This window comes from Lepus europaeus, chromosome 20 (genome assembly GCF_033115175.1).
Source record: "Lepus europaeus isolate LE1 chromosome 20, mLepTim1.pri, whole genome shotgun sequence".
Lineage (NCBI taxonomy): Eukaryota > Metazoa > Chordata > Mammalia > Lagomorpha > Leporidae > Lepus > Lepus europaeus.
In genome coordinates this window covers 63,121,457-63,142,838 of record NC_084846.1, presented here as the reverse complement: position 1 = coordinate 63,142,838, position 21,382 = coordinate 63,121,457, and the positions used below count along the sequence as shown (strand labels likewise).

Sequence of the window (21,382 nt, the reverse complement as noted above, 5' to 3'; positions counted from 1 at the left end):
GCCATTGCTTCGAGCCCCCAGATTTCTGGCCGGAGTCAGCGTTCATTGTTTCCCTCGGGATTTTTCTTGGCGGTTGGCAGAGGTTAAGGTTTGATTTGCCTCGTGGCAGGGCCGTTTCCAGGGAGAGTGCCAAGGCTTCGCAGGGCTTTGGCGCCGCGGCTGCTTAGCCACCCTCCTTTTCCGGGGTGGGATGCGTGGAGCAGCTGGGTCCCGCTGCAGCCATTGTCAAGTGCCCAGTTCCCGCGTTCAGCCCATTCCCATCATTGCGTAGCCATTGCCACCACCCGTCTCTGGAACCTTCTCATCTGTCCTGTTCCCCTCCCCTGGTCCGGCACCCCTGGCCTGCGTTCTGGCCTGGTCAGTGGGAGGCCCCCAGGACACGACCTCCGGGTGCGCTTGTACTGTGGCATCTGCCCGGACCCCCTTCCTGGAGATGGCTCCGCGAGCTGCTCCATCGCGGGCGTCCGACGGGGGACGCCGGGGCTACCGGCACCTCCTGGCCCTTGTGAGGGACCCACGGAGACGCGCCGCGGGGTTCCTCCCCGGGGCAGGACTCGTCACCCGGCGTCCCACTGGCTTCCAGCGCCCTGGGAACCAGCGGGTGGGGTCCTTACCGGCCCCGCGTGTGGCGCAGTGGAAACCCCGTGACAGCGCTCACCCGTGGGCGGACGCGGCGGACACTTCCCAAGTCTGTTCTCCTTCCTCGAGAGCAGAACCTAAGAGGAGGGAGTCCGATTGACTTGGAATGCACGTACGCTGACGCACATCTTGCAGGAAGGGAACCGCGCAGGCACAGACCGCCCTGCAGCCCCGCCCCGGGCTCCGTCCTCCGGCCTGGCTCTGCTGTGACCCTTGTGGCTTTGACTCAGGGCCTGTCCCTGGGCGTGGCTTTGACTCAGGGCCTGTCCCCAGGCGTGGCTTCTCCGCATTCTGCGGAGGGACGCGGGGACCTGGGCGGCCCCTCCGTTCTGGCTGGCTCGGAGCTCAGGGTCTGGGGACTTCCTGAGGGCACAGTGGCTGTGTCCCCTTTCCCTACAGGCCAGTAGCATGGCCTGGGCCCAGGGAGGCAGCTGTCCCAGACCCAGGCTCCCGCAGGGCCCACCTGCCTGGCAGGAGATGGAGGCAGGCTGGCTGGGCAATGGGGAGGGGCTGCCAGGGGCTGTGCGTGCAAGGTGGCCGCTGGTGCCTCGTCTGTACCTCTTGCCTTTGTGACCGGGTCCCTGCGGACCCAGCCCTGGGAGGGTAGCTGGACAGGTCCTGGGGACGACGGCCAAGGGAGAGGCAGGGGGTGGAGGTGACAGGCAGCAGGGCCTGTGCCAGTCCCTGTGTCCCCACCAGCCTTCCAGTCTTCCTCCAGCCCACCTGGCCTTCCTGTCTGGACACCACGCCCGTCCTGGGACAGGCTTGTCCTGGCACAGCTGCCTGCTGGACGCTGGGGGCCGAGAGAAGGGACACTTGAGAGGGCGGAACAAGGGCGCACCCCCATCTCCGTGGGCTGTGTGGGGAGGAGCGGGTGTGCACACGTGTGCAGGTCAGCGAGGAGCACCCTGGGCTGCCCACTGAAGGAAGCAGGAGCCAGAGTGTGGGCCGAGGACCACGGCTGAGGGCCACAGCCGCTGTGTGGTCACCAGTGGGTGGTTCAGTCCTGGAAGGGCCCCAGGGCCTCCAGGTGTAGGCAGGAGAGGAGCTGCAAGGATGCAGCTGAGCTGGGTGACGCCACTGAGAGACAGGAACGGGGCGGGCGCTGTGCACGCCCCATTCCTCTGTCCACGCCCTCCTTCTCCTCTTCTCCCTGCTGCTGCTCCCCTCCTCCTCCTCCCCCTCCTCCTCTTCTTCCTCTTGCTCCCCCTTCCTCCTCCTTCTCCTCTTCTTCCCCCTCCTCCTCTTTCTCCCCCCTCCTCCCCCCCCTTCTCAGATTCCTGGGTCATTCTTCTGTCCCCGCCTCCTCCGCCTCACAGGAAGGCGCTGTCTGTCCCTAGGAGACTGCATTGGTAGGGCGGGCGGGCCCTCGGGAATGCTGTCTGGAGGGGCCAGCCATTCTTTGGGGACACCTGTGCTCTGGAGAGGCCGGGGCTGCCTCAGGGCGTCTCCTGGCGTTGGCAGCTGCACCGGTGAGGCACCATTTCTTGGTGCTGCACTGGGCCTGTGGTTTCAATGCAGGGGTTCTTGGTTCATGTATTTTTAAAATATTTATTTATTTGAAAAGCAGAGCAATGGAGAGAGATTTTCTTTCTTTCTTTCTTTCTTTCTTTCTCTCTCTCTCTTTCTCTCTCTCTCTCTCTTTCTTTCTTTCTTTCTTTCTGTCTATCTTCAGCGCCGCCCAAGAGAGAGAGGTTTTCTAACCACTGGTTCACTCCTGAAATGGCCAGGTCTGGGCCAGTCGAAAGTCAGGAGCCAGGAACCCGTCCAGCTCTCCCACAGCAGGGGTGGGGAAGGGGGCGGGGGCCTGAGCCCTCCCTTGGGCCATCCTCTGCTGCCTCCCCAGGGGCATTATCAGGCAGCTGGATCGGAAGCAGAGCAGCAGGGACTCCGATATGCGATGCCAGCGTTGCAAGCCGTGGCTTGTAGCCCTCTTCACCATAAAGCCCGCCCCCTCCTATATTATTTTTTTCAGGAATTTTGTCGTTTTGCATTTTTACATTTAGGTGTGTGATCTACTTCGGCTCCTTTTTGTCAAACGTGTGAGATCTGTGTCAGATCCGAGCTTGTGTCCGAGTGTCCGGTTTTCCAGGCACCACTGTTAAGGACTGCGCTGCTCTTTGGTCTCTGCAGACCCCGGACTTGGCTTGCTTTCCCTTCCACGTTGTGTTGGCTCTTCAGTGTCCTTTGCCTCGCACACAGACTTCAGAGTGGGTTTGCTAACTTACACAGCACAGCTCCCCGGGGTTTCTGCTGGGAGAGCATTAAGGTCCCCGTGCGGAGACGTGGGAAGACCGGGCCTGTGACAGCAGTGAGTCTTCCTGCCCAGGAGTGGGGATTTCTCTCCGCTTGTTTAGTTCTTTGCTGTCTTTCGTCAGAGGTCCAGTTTCCCTCACATAGATCTCGACGCTGTCTTGTTCGGCTGGAGCCTGCGTGTTTCCGTCCTGGGGGTGCTGGTGTGAACGGTGCTGTGTTGTAAACTTCAAATCCCAGCTGTCCATGCTGGTCTGGAAGAAAGCAGTGACCTTTGTCTGCTAACCTGGTGTCCCGCTCCGTGCTCTGGGTGCTTCTCAGGGCCAGGAGGGTCTTAGTTGTTGTGGACATTGTTGACCTAGACATGTCACGTGCCAGCAAAGATCGTTCTAGCTCAGCTGCTAACTGCTCTTCCCATCTTGGGCACTCACCAGGGCGTTGCATCACAGCGGTGGAAGTGCACACTCTGGCTTTGTTCCTGATCTCAGCGGGAAGATGCCGAGCTGCCCACCGTGAATCTGGTGTCAAGCACAGCTCTTCTGTAGATCTTTCTAGATCAGGTTGAGGAACTCCCCCTCTAGTCGTAGTTCACCGAGAATTTTAATCATGAAAAGGGGTGGGCCTTGGTCCAGGGCTTTCTCTGCATCTAGTGATGCAACTTCTCTTCTTTAACGTTTCATGTGATGGATCACATTGATTTTGAACAAATCACTATTTATTTATTTGTAAGACAGAGAGAGAAAGGAGAGAAACTGGGGCTGCAGCTGGGCGGCAGGCAGGCAGTGCAGGTCTCCCACGTGGGCTGCAGGAACCCGTCTGAGGGTTTAACCAGCCTTGCATACCTGGAATAAAGCCCACTTGGTCATGGTACATGGTTCCTTTTATACCTTGTTGGACTGAATTAAGTAATGTTTGATGAAGATTTTGGCCACTGTGTTCATGAAGGATAGTGGTCTATATATTTCTTGTGATGTCTTTATCTTTGGTTTGGGTACTGGAGTGATTCTGGCCTTGATGGATGAATTAGGAGGTATTCCCTTTGCTCCTGTTTTCTGAAGGAAATTTTATATAATTGCTATGATTTCCTCCTTAAATGTGCGGTGGAGATCTGTGGCGTATTAGGTTAAGCCTTAGCCCATGGTGCTGGCATCCCATATGGGCGCTCGTTCAAGTCCTGGCTGCTCCACTTCTGACCCAGCTCTCTGTTGAGACCTGGGAGAGCCGTGAAAGATGGCTCGAGCGCTTGTAGAAGAACGTGTGTTTTCTGTGGCTGTGAAGGCGTCGGTGATGCCGGGGAGTTCACTCTGCCCTTCCTGGCTCTGCCCGGCTCTGGCCCAGGGTGCTGAGTCTCCTGGGGTGACAGCAGGTGTGCCTGTGTCTCCTGCCATTCCCATCAGCTTTTGCCTCATGTATTTGGGTGCACGTTTGGGATTGTTACCCCTTCTTGGAAAACGGACTCCTTTATCATTTTGAACACTATATATCTTTTTAAAAATTTCATTTCATTAGAAAGGGGTGGGGAGAGATTGATTGATTCCATCTGCTGGTTCACTCTCCAAATGCCAGGTCTGTGCCAACGAAACAGGGGGCAGAAACGCCATCTGGGTCTTCCACGTGGGTGGGAGGGATCCAAGAAGCACTTGAGCCGTCATCTGCTGGCTCCCAGGGTGTGCATTAGCAGGACGCGGGATTGGAAGCGGAGTAGCCAGTATACGAGCCGGGCACTCCACTACTGGAAGTGGGCATCCCAAGCAGGGACTTAAGCCAAATACTTGCCCCCATTCTGTGTCCTTATCCCTGACAATTTCCATTGTCCAGAAGTCTGTTTTGTCTGAAATTAATATAGCTACTACAACTTTATTTTAGTTAGTGTTAGCATGGTATATATCTGTCCATCCATTTACTTTTTAAAGTTGTACTAAGATACATAAGATAATATTTACCATTTTGGCTATTAAAATAATCATAGATAACATTTATTGAGTGTTTATATCAGACTGTTTTTTTTTTGGTTTATTTATTTCTTGAAAGGCAGAGTGAGAGAGGGAGACACACACACAGAGAAAATTAACTCGTTTATCATTATGAACATTGTATCTCTTTTTAAAATATTTCTTTTGGTTTCATTTGAAAGGGAGGGAGGGAGGTAGAATGGGAGTGAGAGGGAGGAGGGAGGGAGAGAGAGAGAGAGAGAGAGATTCCGTCTGTTGCTTCATTCTTCAAATGCCTGCAACAGCTTGGGCTGAGCCAGGCTGAAGTCAGGAGCCCAGAACTCACGTGGATGGCAGGAACCCGAGTACCTGGGCATTGCCTGCTGCCTCCCAAGTGCATCAGCAGGAAGCTGAATCAGAAGTGGACTAGCTGGGACTTAAATGACCTCTGACATGGATGTGGGTGTTCCGCGGGACCGCTAACTTCACCCTCGCACCGTAGTGCCTGCCCCCGATGTGTATCTTTATCCCGGCAGTGGCTCTTGATCTGCAGTCTGCTTTGTCTGATTCTGATATAGCTAGTCCAGCTTTATTTTTTTATTTTTTAAAGATTTATTTATGTATTTATTTGAAAGAGTTACAAAGAGAGAGGAGAGGCAGAAAGAGAGAGAGAGAGAGAGGTCTTCCATCCATTGTTTCACTCCCCAATTGGCCACAACAGCTGGAGCTGTGCCGTTCTGAAGCCAGGAGCCAGGAGCCTCTTCCAGGTCTCCCACACGGGTACAGGGGCCCAAGCACTTGGGCCATCTTCTACTGCTTTCCTGGGCCATAGCAGAGAGCTGGATCGGAAGTGGAGCAGCTGGGTCTCCAACTGACATCCATATGGGATACTGGTGCTTCAGGCCAGGGCATTAACCTGCTGCACCACAGTGCCGGCCCCTAGTCCTGCTTTATTCTCTTCAATGTTAGCGTGGTATATCTTTCTCCATCCTGTATAATCTGTAAAATGTACAAAACATGAAACTTACGTTTTTAACCATTACAAATAATCACAGCTGCACGGTTATTGCGTGTGTACAGGACACCAGACTGTGCATGGTTTCTTGACTTTTACGAAGAGACTATTCTCATCCTCATTGACAGAGGAAGATTCTTCTCAGGATCACACATGGCAGAGACCAGAAACAGCCAAAGAACTGTCTGTCCAAGCTCTCCTTTCCCCTAATTTGTGCAAATATCTCACTAACTTAGATTCTGATTGGGCTCCTCTGCTTTATTCTCTTTTTTTAAAAAAGATTTTATTTTATTTATTTGAGAGGTAGAGTTACAGACAGTGAGAGGGAGAGACAGAGAGAAAGGTCTTCCTTCCGTTGGTTCACCCCCAAAATGGCTGCAACGGCTGGAATTGCACCGATCTGAAGCCAGGAGCCAGGAGCCTCCTCCAGGTCTCCCATGTGGGTGCAGGGCCCAAGCACCTGGGCCATCCTCCACTGCCCTCCTGGGCCACAGCAGAGAGCTGGCCTGGAAGAGGAGCACCGGGACTAGAACCTGCACCCACATGGGATGCTGGCGCCACAGGTGGAGGATTAACCCACTGCGCCATGGCGCCGGCCCCTGGTTTATTCTTTATACTTATAATTTTCAGTTTTTTTCGTGCATGACATTCACACAGTAGAACTGTATCGTTTTGGCCACTTTCCAGTGCACAGCTCAGTGGCGTGCAGGACTCATCACCAGCAGGTTCAGAATTCTTCTCATCTCCCTTATTGAAACTCTGGCCCAGTCCACAGTAACTCCAGTTCCCCTGTCCCAGCCTCGGGTCGCTTTGCTGTGAGTGCTCCACCTTGTGTGAGAGGCACCGCGCAGTATGGCTGCTCTGTGGCTGGGTTCTTTCCCTTAGCCCAGTGCCCCTAGAGGTCACCTGTGCTGGGCGCGTGTTAGTCTCCCGGATGTGTGCGCCACACCCCGTGCGTTCCCCTGTCGGTGGACACTTGAGTTGCTCCTGCCTTCTGGCCGCCCGCGGCTCCCGCTGCTGGGAGCATTGGCACGAGCGTCTCTGGTTCCCTGCTTCCAGTTGCTTTGGCTTCACCTAGGAGTGGAAGTGGTGGCTTGTGCGGTAATTCTATGTTTAACTTTCGGAGGCCCTGCCAAGCTGTTTCTCACAGCGACTGCACCACCTTCCATTCCCACTAGCGGCGCGAGGGTTCCAACGTCTCCACAACCTCACCAACACTTGTGATTTCCAGCTTCTCAGGCAGTGCTGCGCAGGAGTCGCCCTGATGGGTTTGAAGCCGTGTCTCGGTGTGGTTTCGACGTCAGCGTCTTTGCCTCTGCTTCCTGGCCGTTTGCAGTCCTTTGGAGAAATGGCGCCTCGTCGCGTTCTTTGCTCATTTTCGCACTGGCGTGTTTGCTTTTCGCTGTTGACTTTTAGGAGTTCGCCTATATTTATCCCTTATCGGATGTATGGAGTGCGGATGTCTCCTCCCATTCTCTGGGATGTTTTGCATTTTCTTCGTAGGGTCCCTTGATGCACAAAAGTTTCACATTTTGGTGAAGTCCAGTTTATCTATTTTTTTTTAATCTAAAGCTTTATTGCTTGAAAGGCAGAGCACCAGAGAGACACAGAGAGAGAGACAGAGATCTTCCGTCTGCTGGCTCCCTCCCTAAGTGGCTGTGACAGCTGCAGCGGGGCCGGGATGGAGTCAGGAGCCATGAGCTCCGTGCTTGTTTCCCACGTGGGTGCAGGGGCCCAAGCACCTGGGCCACTTTCCGCTGCCTTCCCGGGCACCTTAGCAGGGAGCAAGGCGGCTGGGATCGAAGCAGCACTCCAGTCTGCGTCCTGCGTGCCAGCCTAAGCCGCTGCGCCACAGCGCTGGCCCCAGTTGGTGTCTTCTGTTGCCTGCACTTTGGTGTCAGATCCAAGGAATCCTTGCCAAGGCGGATGCTGTGAGGATGTCCGCTGATTTCGTTCTGTGGTTCGTAAGTTCAGCTCTGTGATCCGTTCTCAGTTTGTTAGATGAGGGTCTAGCCCCGTTCTTCCGCATGTGTTTGTCCAGTTTTTCCGTTCCATCCCTGTGCGCCGGTCTTGGCTCTGCCGTTGAAAATCAGTGGGGCACACCCGGGAGGGTTTCTCTCGGGGCTCTTGGAGTCCTTGGTCTGTCTGTCCCTCCTTATGCCGATGCCACACTGTTTTGATGACTGTAGTTCTGTGGCAGATTTTGAAATCAGCAAATGTGAGTCCTCCAAATCTTTTACTGTTTTTCAAGATTGTTTTTGGCTATTTAGTGCCCCTTGATTCTTTGAGTTAGGATAAGTTGTTCTGCCTGCAAAAAATTAAAAGAAAAAAGGCTGTTAGAATTTTTATAGGAATTGCACTGAATCTGTAGATCACTTTGAGAGTAATGTTCATGCCTTTATTTTAATCTATTTATATTTTTATATTAAAAGTGGATTTCTTGTAGACAATATATAATTGGGTCTTTTTTTCAACCCAGTCTAGCTGCCTCTATCATTTAATTGGTGTGTTTAGACCCAATAAGATTTAAACTGGAATTGACATATCTGCCATTTTGTTATTATATTTTGTTTATTCCCGTTTCTTTCTTTTTTTTCCTTTGTCTTCCATCCTGTTTCTGTTTTCTGTGGTTTCAATGGGCGTTTTAAAAAAAAGATTTATTTTATTTATTGAAAGAGCGACAGAGAGAGATCGTCCATCTACTGGTTCGTTCCCCAAATGGCCACAATGGCTGGGGGTCGTCCAGGCCAAATCCAGGAGCCTGGAGCTCCATCAGAGTTTCCCATGTGGTGACAAGAGCCCAGGTACTTGGACCATCTTCTGCTGGTGCTGTAGGGGGCTTAACCACTGCACCACAGCGCCGACGCCTCATTGGGCGTTTTGTGGACTCCACGTTCTCTCCTCTCTTAGCATATCAGTCCTCTTCCCACCCACCCCCCCCCCTCGCGTGGTTGGTACTTGCCCTAGAGTTTGCAATATACATTACAGCTCATCCAAGTCCACTTTCAAATAATGCCATCCCAGCTCACGAGTGGTGCAGCAGTGCCAGCACCACACCCCAGCATCCTGATTCCTCCTTCAGCTCCTTCACATATTGGTTCTTTTCACTTCTGCATAAGCTGTAGTCACCGGATACATCGTCGCTGTAAGCTGTAGTCACCGGATACATCGTCGCTGTAAGCTGTAGTCACTGGATACATCGTTGCTACTATTTTCAGCAAACTGTTACCTGCTAGATGGATGAAGAACAGGAAAAAGCACTTTGCATGATCTTAACTCACTCCTTCTCCAACTCTATACAGATCTAAGTTTCTTTTTGAAATTGTATTTATTTATTTGAAAGTCAGAATTATGGAGAGACAGGCAGAGGCAGAGAGAGAGAGAGAGAGAATCTTCCATACGCTGGTTCACTCCCCAAATGACCTCAACAGCCGGGGCTGCGCCAGACCGAAGCCAGAACCATGGCCTCATTAAGGTCTCCCACGCGGGGGCAGGGAAGTAGAGCAGCCAGGACACATACGGGCTCCCATATGGGGTGCCAGCCCTGCAGGTGGAGGCTTGGCCCCTCATTTTCCTTCTTCCTAGGTAGTTTCTCTTAGCATTTCTTGCGAGGCAGGTCTCCTGGGATCCCAGTCCCTCAGGTTTTGTGTGAGCGCACCTTCACCTCCCTTGCTGTAGAGGGTAGCTGTTTCTGGACCAGCGCTGCTACATTTGTGGTTCTTTTCTTTCCACACGTACACATTGCCCTGTCTTATTCCCGTGCTTTCCGGAGAGAAGCCCGCCGCCGTCCTCGTCTTTGCCGCTCTGCAGGACGGGGTTTTTACTCCTAGCCTCTCGGAGGATTGGGTCTTTGATCTTCCGCACGAGCTGCAGGTGTTTGGGCATTGGCTGAGCTTTCTGTGGTCTGGCGCCTTCCTCAGCGGTGGAAAACTGCCAGGCCGTTCATTGGTGCCTCAGTGTTTCTTGTGCTTTGTCTCCTGCACGTTCTTCTCCCGCGAGAATTCCTGTTACCTGTCGTATGCGTGTTACACCTCTGGAACTTTCCCGTAGTTCTGGGGTGTTTTGTTTTGTCTTTTGCTTTTGTCCAAGTTTCACTTCTGTTTTGGAAGCTGTTACCGATGCTTCCTTGGGATCGCCGGTTCCTCCTCAGCTATGCCCAGCTTGCGGGTGAGCTCCTCAAAGCCACTCTGTTTCTGTTACTTTTGGTTTCTAGTCTTTCTTATTGATTGACGCTTAAGTTCTCCATCTGTCTGTTTCGCCTGTCTGTCCTTGACAGAGTTCTCACTGGTGCCCTCAGCGGAACTGTTCTGCGTTCCAGGTTGCTGGGTCCAGTCACTGCCACTTCCGAGCCTGGCTGTGGGTGTGGCCAGCTCGTGTCTTGGTTTGCTTGGTGGTTTTTGGTCAGGAGGAAGGTGATGAGTAGTGACGGGCGGTGGGGTGTGGGGAGCCCGGGAGGCCACAGCAGCCTGTGGCGAGTCTCAGTGCCTTGCTGAGCTCGGCACCCAGGCTGTGGCCTCCATGGTGCTTCCCGGTCTCCTTCCCACCCCCTGCTACGGGGCAGGGTGGCTGGGGGGGCTGGAGGGGCTGTGTCCCCACCCCCGGAGGCGTGGCTCCGACGACCCCGCAGATCCGACTTCAGTAGAGGTTTCTCCTGAGGTCGGTCTCGTTCAGGAGAACTGGACGCCCAGGTGTACGACACCGGCCTCTCCTCTCCCTCTGGTAGATGTCTGGGGCTTTTGCCTGCAGGCTTCCCTGTGAGACCCTGGCCGGGTTGCTGGAGCGAAAAGCGGGAGTGTGGGAGCCCCTGCACAGGCTGGGCAGCCCCGGGCCCCTGAGCCTTGCCTGGTCCCCCCTAACCCTAACCCTAACCCTAACCCTAACCCTGGTCCTCCCGGGGCTCGGCTTCCCTCCCCCAGCGCTGGTTCTCTGCGGCTTCTGCTCCCAGCGGTTTGTGGCCGCCTGTCTCCCCAGTTTGGGGGGCAGCAGTTCGCCCCGAGCCTCAGTTCTCTGGGGGAGTATAGGAGGAGCTGTTCAGGGTTCTGTCTCCGAGGATGGGAGCGACGTCGACTTCCAGACTTCTGGCGTTGGTATGGAAAGTGTCGGGAGTGTTCCCTTTCACATTTAGGTCTTTAGAAAAGAAAGGAGGAGGCCGGTGTTGGGGCACAGCAGGCAAAGGCACCACCTGCGGCCCTGGCATCCCTCCGGGTGCAGCTTCGAGTCCTGGCTGTTCCACTCCTGATCCAGCTCCTTGCTAATGTTAGCTTGGGAAAGGCCGTGAAAGATGGCCCAAATGCTTGGGTCCCTGCCACCCACGTGGGACACCCGAAAGAGGCTCCTGGCTCTTGGCCTCGGCCTGCAGCCAGGTTGGGAGTGAACCAGTGGATGGAAGAACTCTTTCTGTCTGTCTCTCCCTCTCCTTCTGTAACTCCGACTTTCAAATAAATAAACCAGTCTGCCCAGAAGTGGTTTGAGGGATGCACCTGCTATCCCGACATATCACCTGTGTGACGTGGATCATGGAACCCATTTTGCAGGTGGCCACTAGGTTGCAAGCCTGGAACTCGTCCCAGATCCCCCGGATGAAGTCTTCAGTCTTCTTCCTCTCTCCTGGGCTTCTCTGAGTCCAGGGTCATGGGACTGGCCGATGGCCCTTGACCTCCTGTCTTAGGGGGGTGCAGCGCCCCGGGGGACACATGGTCTGAGCCTGCTGGGGCCCCCCGGCTCTCAGCCCCATCTGCTCTTGGGGCAGGCTGGGGCCGTGTCAGGACGGGTGGGGACTTGCGCTAAGTCCCGGGAGGGCAGCCCCCTGCACACTGACTTCCTGTGCTGAGGAGGGGGAGGCTGGCCTCGGTGCCCCCAGGGAATGGATCAGGGCTGGAGAAACGGCCTGTGAGCTGCAGGCAGGGGGCGCGCGGCAGGCTTGGGGGTGCCGGGGCTGCTCCCTGGAGGGCTCATCAAGGGGGCCTCCAGGCTGCCTGGGTTGTGACAGGAGAGAAAACAGAGCCCAGGAGGAGGGACTTGCACAGGGAGGGGTGGGACGAGGGCCGCAAGGCCTCTGGCCTGGAGATTTTTCCAGATCAAGGGAAGGGACCTTGTGCGCCGTGGCCCCAGTGTCCTTCCAAGCACTCAGGCCGGCGTTGCTAATCAGCGACTGAGCACATGTGCTGTGCCCCAGGCTCCATCTGCTCCGCAGCTGGGTGCTTCCTGTCCCTGTGCCGGGCTTGTCACTGGGACAGGGGCGGGAACTGGCGTTAGCCAGTCTGCTTTGTGTGTCGCTCTCGGACTGACCAGCACGCCAGCGGCGGCCGGGACACAGGGCCCTGCCCTTCCTGTCCCCTCTCTGAGCAGCAGTCAGGGGCCTCCTGGTGGCCCGCTGGGTGGTGACTTTGGCAGAGGCAGAGAGAACCCAGGAGGAGAGGCTGAGGCCGGAGTCACATTCCTGGGGCTGGCCAGGCGTGTGGGATGCAGGTGGGAGGAGCCAGAACACCTGTGCTGGGGGTGCGGTGCCTGTGAGACCCCCGCCTGGCCCCGGGGCTGTAGAGGAGACTTGGTCTAGCTGGGAAAGGTGACAGCGGGGACACTGCTGGATGTGAAGCCACGGACAGTGTCTGTAGCAGCCTCGCTGGATGCACGAGGCACCCCTCCCACACCTCAGCTCTGCCCTCGGGGAGGAGAGCACACGACAGGCGTGGAGGGCTGGTGGCTTTTGGGGCTCCCCCATGGAGCTGAGAGCTCCCGCCATGTGCCTGGGGAGGGGGCTACAGCAGGAGGGGCGCCTAGGACCCAGGAGGCTAGGGTGGGGGGCCCCACGGGGGTCTTTCTGGCCTGGGATGCGCCCACCAGACCCCAAGGGCAGCAGCTGCCGTCACGGGGTGTGGCCGTGGAGTCCGGGTGTGTCCTTGGTGGGTAGGCAGCCATGTTTCTGTCCGGGCTGCCACGTGTGTCTTTGCTCCTGTGTCGTCGGAAGAAGCACGTGCCCTCTGGGGTCAGGGCTGAGTCCCAAGTGTGAGAAGCTGCTCCCCCCAACCCTCCTGCCCGGCCCCCAGAGCCTTCTGAGGTCAAGGCGTCCGTGGTGGGATGGGGGAGGGAGAGGCTGCTCCGGTCCCCTCCCAGAGAGCCGCAGTGCAGTGAAAGAGGAGGGAGGGAGAGCACCCAGTCCACAGGGCCCGAACTTGGTGCCCACTGGGCCCTTGCACCTGACGACGCCCCTGGGAGCCGACACGGGGGTGGTTGCATCTGGACAGGATTCCACAGGCAGCCTCGGGGCAGCCGAGCTGGGGGTTGTTGGAGTCATTGCCCCCGCACGTTGGCCTGCGGCCCCACTGGGAAACCTGGCAGCGGCAGCTGTGAGCCGTCAGGAGCGGGAGTCCCGCTGGGCACAGGGACCTCTGGACACAGACACACGCAGAGGCCCCAGGGGCCATGAAGGCAATGGTCGGCGGCGAGTCTACAAGCTGGGCACGGCTGGCGCCCCCAGAGATCCAGGGGAGGCGGGCACAGGCTTCCCCTCCCACCGGCCTACTGACCCCTGACCTCTCACTTCCAGAGTCCAGACTGGGAGGGCGTGGGAGCCGCCCAGTCTCCGTGTTTTGTTCAGGTGGCAGGAGCTTCTCCCTGGGCTCGAAGGTCAGGGTCGGGGAGCTGGGTGGCCTGGAGCCGTTGAGAGCTTCAAGGGCCCTTCCTGGGGCTCTGGGAGCCCCTCCCCCGATTCCCAGGAAGGACCCTGAGGAGGCCGGGGTTGGGGCTTTGTGCTGCTGGGAGGTAGAATCACCAGTGTTTGCACCTTCGGAAGGGCACTCTGGAAGTGGGCGGGCTGCTGTGGCCGTGGTCCCCAGCGCTGTCCGCCGAGGGGGCGCCCAGCTGTCTGCTGTGCCCCGTGGTTAAGGTGCCGATGTGTGAGCGCGACGGAAACGCAGGCGTCGTGAGTGAAGCCATGATAAAAACCAAAGGCGAAATACGGACTGGGAACCCAGAAGCTGCCACAGCGTGACTCCCAGCACGGAGACCCCGAGCCCAGCTTCCTCTGCCTTCCCTGTGGGACCTCGCTCGGCTGGGGCCGTGCAGCTCCCACAGCTCCCGCCTGTCTCCTCGCCTGCTTCAGCCCAGGCCCAGGGAGGTTGCGGAGGGTTGAATACTGCAGGGCTTCCTGGGGCGGGCGTCCAGACCGTGTCGTGGGCTGTGGCTGTCACAGCGCGCTGGTGAAGGGTCATCAGCTCCGTGGGGAAATACTGGGAGAAAAGCAGACGTCAGGGACAAGCGGTCCCCAAATGTGAGAGCAGACACCATGGGAGAACTGCACCCCGCAGGAAGGGCAGCGCGGTCTTCAAACTGCCCACTTCCTGTGCAAACGCGGTGCACCTGCCGTGAGCAGGGCCACGTTCCTGTCCGATAGCAGGAAGAGGGAAGACCAGCCACGGTCTCACTGCTTCTGCCCAGTTGATCAAAGGTAGGAGAGGGTTTTTTGTTTTTTGCTTTTTGAAACACAAATCAGTACCTGCTTGACTTAGGTTTTTAAGAACTGGGAAATTAAGCTGACATTGTGGTGCAGCGGCTTAACCAGCTGCCTGCAGCACCAGCATCTCATACGAGCACTGGTTTGAGTCCCGGCTGCTCCACTTCCAAACCAGCTCCCTGCTAATGCACCTGGGAAAGCGTGGAACACGGCCTAAGTGCTTGGGCCCCTGCACCCACGTGGGAGACTGGATGGAATTCCTGACTCCTGGCATAGCCCTGGCTGTTGTAGTCATTTGGGGGAGTGAACCAGTGGATGGAAGAGTCTCTCTGCCTCTCTACTTCTCTCTCTCTCTAACTGCGTTTCAAGTGAATATTTAAAGAGAAAAGTTGGGACGAGCTTGGGTAGGCGGAACAGCCTTTCGCCAGTCCACAGCAGGAGTCGCCTGTCCCAAGAAGGTCTGCAGAGGGGTGTGGGCCGGGGTGGGCTGCGCTTTGCAGGGACGGCAGAGCCGGAGCCACGTGGGGCTCACCCGGAAGCCAGAGGACGTTCAGCTTACGAAGCCGGTCACGGGGTTAGCTCTTGGCTTTCGTTCCACACGCCCCGCTCTGTCAGCTCCACAGCGTGGTCTCCTGTGGAGTGACAGGTCTGTACGTGGGCCGGGCGTTTCCTGCCCATCCAGAGAGTGCGTGTGCATGTGTGTGTGTGCTGAGTGCATCGTGTGTGTGTGACGTGCATGGTGTGAAGTGTAACGTGCGTGACACTACCATGTGTGTGCATCATGCATGTGAAGTGCAACACGTGTGGCATGCAGCACGTGTGTGAAGTGCATCATGTGTGAAGTGTGCCGTGTGTCATGTGTGTGACATGCATTGTGTGTGAAGTGCATCATGCGAGTCTAAGGTGCATCGTGTGTGTGTGTGTGCATGCACGCATGTGCTGTGTTGTTAGCAGACACGTGTGTTTGTGGCGCGGGTGGAAGTGAAGTGGGGTTGGCAGGTTTGTTTACGCAGACAGCACCCTGGTAGGGAGCCAGCGGGGGCCAGACAGGCAGGACAACCCGGGGTCACAGGGTGGACACAGGGGAGGGCCTGCCACTCCAGAACGCCCACAGGGAGCCAGAGTCTGTGTGTCCAGGGCGTGGCTGGCAGCGCCCCTGAGACTCCACGGTCCCTGGCGTCCACCATATGAACGTGGTCTGGCAGGAGGGACAATCATTGTCCCACACGCTGGGGACAGGGCCAACCCTGGGGCCCATGGGACAGGAGGGGTGGCCTGATGGCCGCACCGGGGGTCTTACCTGGTGCCGAGAGCCCTCCTGTGTCCCCGGGCCCACTGTGATGAGGGGAGGAGGGAGAGGGTCCCTGGGGTTGTTCTGCAGCCCCTACTGCAGGCCCAGAGTGAGGCTCAACCCCGGCCAGCTCCAGCAGACTTCCGGCTGCTTGGCCCCGCCCAGGGGGAGGAGCCTGCGGGGCAGCCTGGGCAGCAGGAGGGCTGCAGGTGGCCCCCGGGAGAGGGTGAGGTGGGCCGCAGCTCCTTGGGATCTGGGATGGAGGTGGGAGCCATAGATGATGGTGGGACCCGGTGGGCACCTGGGCGCGGCTCAGAGCTGGGGCTTGTGGGGCACTGGGGGCCAGGCCCTGCCTATGAGGGGACAGCAGTGAAGCCGGAGCCCCATGTGGGCCGGAACCGTGGCGCAGCCGGGCCCATCTTGGAGCCGTTCTTCCCCCCAGTGCTGTGGATCCCACTGCAACCGAGGCAGCGCTGAGCCGTCAGCGAGGCGGGGACTCAAAGGCAGCGTCTGGCTTTAATTAGCTTTTTTTGATTTTAACACGCGTGGTGCCTGGGGCCCGGTGATCTGGGCGAGCCACCCTCAGCGGCAGGCAGCCCGGCGGCTTCTGACGGGCGACATGGATGCTGCAGGGGGCTCGAGGCCGCCTCCACCAGCAGGGGACGTGTGGTGGGTGGGAGCGTGGTCAGGGGTGCACCTGCCACCCTGACCAGGTCGTCCTCCATGGAGCTGCAGCTGGAGGCGGCCACTGCCTGCCAGGCCCAGATGTGCGTCTGGATGGGAGGAGGGGCTTCCTCTGCCTGGCCTGTGTCCTGCCCCGGCCTCAGCACACACGACGGCCGTCACCCGCAGGCACCCCTCCCCCGTGCTGGGCCTCACTGGGTGTCCCCCCTGCTGGTTTACTCTGGGGGTTCTCAGGCTTTGCGGGAGGCTCAGGAGCAGGAGTGGGAGGCTGCTGCCGGGTCGCTGGGTCCTCCCTCCGCCCGGGCCCTGACGTCCACCTCCCTCGTCAGACCACGGGGCTGCCTGACCCCTCCTCACCTCCGTCCTCACCTGCAGCTTCTCCCAGGCGCTAAAGTTACAGTGGCTGACTCTGTTTGGAACTGGTGCGCACGGTGATAAGATCGGATGGATGGGGCTGGCGCTCTGGCATAGGGGATGGAGCCGCTGCCGTGACACCTGCATTTACCGTTGGAGTCCGATCCAGCTCCCTGCTATGGCCTGGGAAGGCAGTGGAGGATGGTCCGACTGCTTGGGCCCCTGCCACCCATGGGGGGTGCGGGGGGGGGCAGGTGAAGCTTCTGGCTCCTGGCTTCGGCCTGGCCCAGTGCTGGCTGTTGTGGCCATCTGGGGAGTGAACCAGTGGATGGAGGACCTCCCTCTCTGTAACTCTGATTTCCTAAATAAATAAATAAATAAATAAACAAATATCTTATAAAACATCAGGTGGAATGAGAGATGCAGAGTGAAAATGTGTGCCTCCTGTGCCGCCCCCTCCCCGAGGGGGTCGCCGCCCACCTCCCCCCACTCTGTCCACCTTCACGGTGAAGCCCGTGGCATGAAGACCCGAGGTGTTCAGAAAGTGCTCAATTAGGCTCTGTGTGGCCGTCAGTGTTTTCCCAAGGAATAAATAGTGCATTTTCACAGGGATTTGTCTCCCGGGATCATAGCTCCTGCCCCTACAGCCTGGGCATGGGTGCCTGAGGGCTGGGGGCAGCCGAGGGCGGGCCATGCTAGGGACCATGGCCGCCAGGGCTGCAGTGTGCAGCCCGACTCTGGCCCCCTCCCAGCCCCTGCCCGCGGGTGGCCCCTCCTGCTGCCCCTCCCTGGGCACCTGGTGGGCCGCCTGCAGGGTCCCAAGTCTGCCCTGTGTCCCTTGGCAGTGCCCTGTGAGGTGCACGGGTGTGAGTGCCCCAGCCTCTGCTCTGACCCCAGGCAGGGGATTTCCGGGGACCCTCTCCCCAAGCTGTGTCCTTGGGTGATGGGATGCCTCTCTATTCTCCTTCCAGAACCTTCCGCGAGTCCTGCAATGAGCCTGCTCAGCAAGCTCAGAGTTAGTTCCTACCCCAGAGTCCCGTAGCCTGTGTAGACGCCCTGGGGTGTGTGGTGTGGGGGCCTCCCTGGTGGACCCTCGATCTGCCTGATTCATGAGAGCAGACGGCCCCCGGGGTGCAGGAGAGCAGAGCGGGGATCCCCAGCCTCCCCCAGCCCGCGGCCACTCCTGCTCCTCGCAGACGCTGTCCCAGGCCTGGCCCTGTCCTGCTGGTGCCAAGGAGGGTGGCCAGGAGCTTCGTGCACAGGGCACAGACCGCCTCTGAGCGCCGCCTGCCGCCACCTGGCTGGGTGTTCTGTGGGACTAACCAGCGCTCTCTCTCTCTCTCTCCCCCCGTCCGTCCCTGTCTGTCTCTCGCTCCTGCGTGCTCCCAGGGGGGCTTTCTCTGTGGTCCGACGCTGCGTCAAGCTCTGCACTGGCCATGAGTACGCGGCCAAGATCATCAACACCAAGAAGCTGTCAGCCAGAGGTAGGCCTGGGAGCACCTGCGGTGGCCGGGCTGGGCCTCAGGCCCCTGGTGGGCTCAGCTGGCCCCTGCTGCGGCTCCACAGATGGAGTGGGGCTCAGGAGTCCTGGGGGGCTGGATTGTGCGTCTGGCTGATTGGGAGCGGGGTATGGGACCCTCCCGTGGACCCAGGCCTGTGCCCTGGCTCTCGGAGCCAGATGTCCATGAGCCTCTGCTTAGCCTCCCCTGGACGCATCTAGTGGGGTCTCTGCCCCAGAGGCTGGGGGTGGCCGGCCCTGTGGTGTCAGGGTAGTCATCTCCCCATGACCTATGGCTGGTGAGAAGCCAGGGACCGAGGCCTGCAGTGCGCACCTGCTGGAGTCCACGGACTGAGTGGCGTCTCCAAGGTGGGGTGGCCGTGGAGGTGAGCGTGGAGGGGGTGTGCTGCCTTGCTTGCTCTCTGTCTTCCTCTGCTCCTGGACACTGCCCTCCCCACTGGGCATCCTGACGCAGATCTGAGCTGGCTGCCAGCTGAGGAGCCCTGGTTGTCAGGTGCCCTTGGCCTCCTAGGGCTGCCTGCCGACTGTGGGGTCTGCAGCTGGGGCAGCAGTGGGGCCAGCCCGTGTGATTTGTCAGCTCTGTGTAGGAATTGTTTGAGCACCTGCTGTATGCCAGGCCAGTGGCTCCGCTGGGTATTTCTTCTTCTTGGGAGCTATCTCTAAACGTAGGCTGGAGTGGGAGTGGGGGTCTTTCAGGCCCCCGGGCTGCCCCTGGCCCAGCCCTCATCTGCTTCTTGTCTCTGAGATTCAAGGGGCTGGAGGCGCCCAGGCCTGGTCAGACTTCACAGGCTGAACGCTGGTGGGCACTCAGCCTCCAGGGGGACATCCCATCGGCACTCACGCCCAATGCCGCCAGCCAGCCATGGCCCTGGGGCTCCAGCTTCACCCCCGAGTTGGGGAAGCCTCACTGGACTGCAAGCCTGGTGTGCCAGGAGCTGAGACCCAGCTTGGCCGCAGCCATACTGCGCTGGTCATTGTCACGGCGAAGTCAGCATCACGCAGCGCTTGCTGTGCGCTCCGGGAGCTTCCGTGTCCTCAGACGTCCAGTGGCCGGCGCTGCTGGAGACACAGCTTCAGCTGTGCTGGGCCGGGGTGGGCGGGAGGACTGAGGCAGGCCGGGACCCCGCCCTGTCCCGGCTTTCGTGGTCGTCCGTCCCCACTGCAGTCCTCTATCATTGTCCTCGCTGCTTGTCACGCTCCAGCATCCCCTGTGGGGCCCGTCCATGTGCTGTGCTGTACTGGGGGACAGAGCAGCTACTGTGCCACCCCCAGGTGACGACGGGGGCAGGGGTGTCCCCGGAGACCCAGCCATGCCCAGGAGACGTGCGAGTGAGAATGTTGACAGAAAGGTGGTCTGGACCTGCTCGACTGTTGCGAAAGTTTGTCCGAACCCACCAGCCTGGCAGGCCAGACCCCAGAGGCCCGTCTCTTCCCTTGTGTTTCCCTCTGCCCCCCTCCTGGTCCTCACAGGGGTGCGGGGAGCCCTGTCCCCCTGGAAGCCCGGCCCTGATGTGCATCCCTCCAGGACCCCTGCCCCAGGTGTGCGAGACCCCAGAGAGCCACCCTGGGCACCTCTGCACGGGTGAGGCCCCGGCCCTGCCTCCTCTCTGGATGCCTTCCCCAGACCGCAGCCCATATTCCCTGGGTTTGCACCGAGCATCGGGTCAGACGCAGGGCTCCCGGGCCCACAGCACATCCGTCTCACCCGCAGGCTTGTGCGAGGCCGAGGGAGGCTGAGCAGAGCCGCTGTCCTGACAGCAGAGGACAGGGTGCTGACCGCAGGCCTAGGCCGGGGCCGGGGCCGGGGCCGGGGAGGAGCGGGGGCTGTGTGGGGTGTGTCTTGAAGCGTGAGAGGAGTTGGTTGGCACCAGGCAGCGGAGCACCTGGGCAGTTTTCCCTCCTGCAAGTTGACCCCACACCCCCACATGCATCTGCAGAGCGCTGAGGTCAGGGGGCCTGGTGGTGGGGATGGGGGACTCCAGAAGACGACCCAGAGCCGGCCTTGCCTTGACTGCTGTGGGCTGTGCCTCTGTTTCCCCCTCTGCTGCCCCCAGCCTGCCCCGCAGGGTTTGGGGTGGCAGTGCTGCACCCTCAAGTGGCACCACAGGGGAGGGTGCTGGGACCTTCCCTCCTGGCCTCTGCAGCTGGCAGAATTCTGCCTTCCCACCCACCTGCTCTGGGTCCCCGACCCCCACTGCCCAGCGGCCTCCCCACGAGAGCGGAGGCTCCGCCCACCTTCCCCAGACCCTTTGGGCTTCCCCAGTGAGGGGCCAAGGGGTGAGGGAGAGGGGCTCGGACATCACAGGGGGCCTCCCCACTGTACACCTCAGTTTCCCCAGCTGTAACATTCAGAGGCTTGGCAAGTGGAGGTGCCTGGAGGAGCCCCCGGCACAGGCTGCCTGAATGTGAACCCCCCTCCTCTTTGCTGCTCCTCCTGGGCCTGCCTGGTCGCCCTGTCACTTTCAGGTGCCATCGGCTGGCCCTGCTGCAGCCCCAGGGCCCCCTCCGCCATCAGGGACCCTGGACGCCCTGGGCCCTGGGCCCTGGGCTCTGGGTAAACTCAGCGGGTCCTCCTGGCGGCCTCCCCGGCCCCAGCCCAGAGCCAGGAACCTGGGGACAAATGCCCACACAGCAAGCGTGCTGGTTTTGGCTTCCTCCCGGCACGGGTGGCCGGGGGCAGGGTGTCCCTGAAATGGCCTTGGCCCTGTTATTTTCGGAGGGGCCTGAGGCGAAGCTCTAGTCACTTCCGGGGCCCGTGCTTCCACCCCTCACCCCTCGGCCCCCGTGTGTCCAGGACGCCCAGGGCTCCCGTGCGAGAGGCGGCAGGTGGCACGTGTGCAGGAGGAGGGGCTGGCACAGGGATCCAAGCTCTCCCAGGCACCCCCAGCGCTCCACGTCGCGCTGGGCCGTGCTAAAGGCAGCAACGGTTGGGTTTTTAAAGCTTACCCAGTGCAGCGGAGGACGGCGAGACGTCAGACTGTGCGGGTCCCGAGTGCTGAGAGATCTCCAGGCTTCTGCACCGTGAGCAGCTGGGGGGAGCCCACTGATGGGCCCGAGAGCTCGTCAGGAGCAGGATGCTCCCCGCACGGAGCCCCGCCGGACTCCCCCACACCAGCGCAGGGAGGGGAGGCAGCTGCAGGCCAGCACCCGGGCCGGGCGCCTCCTGCGCCGCGGGCGCTGCCGTCGCTGGCGCAGTAATTGCTGGTTGCCGAGCCGCCTTCTTGTCACAGAGCAGAAGCCGCAG

The 21,382-nt window shown here is 59.2% G+C and overlaps 1 protein-coding gene across 18 annotated transcripts in view; it reads left to right on the top strand.

The window, feature by feature from the left end:
- Window positions 1–21,382, top strand: part of CAMK2B (calcium/calmodulin dependent protein kinase II beta) — a 72,030-nt gene that overhangs the window by 12,289 nt on the left and 38,359 nt on the right. For all 18 annotated transcript variants that reach the window (XM_062179498.1, XM_062179497.1, XM_062179507.1 and 15 more), the window contains exon 2: window positions 18,009–18,103. In XM_062179498.1, the coding sequence (XP_062035482.1) occupies window positions 18,009–18,103 (95 nt within the window). The remainder of the gene's footprint in view (window positions 1–18,008; window positions 18,104–21,382) is intronic.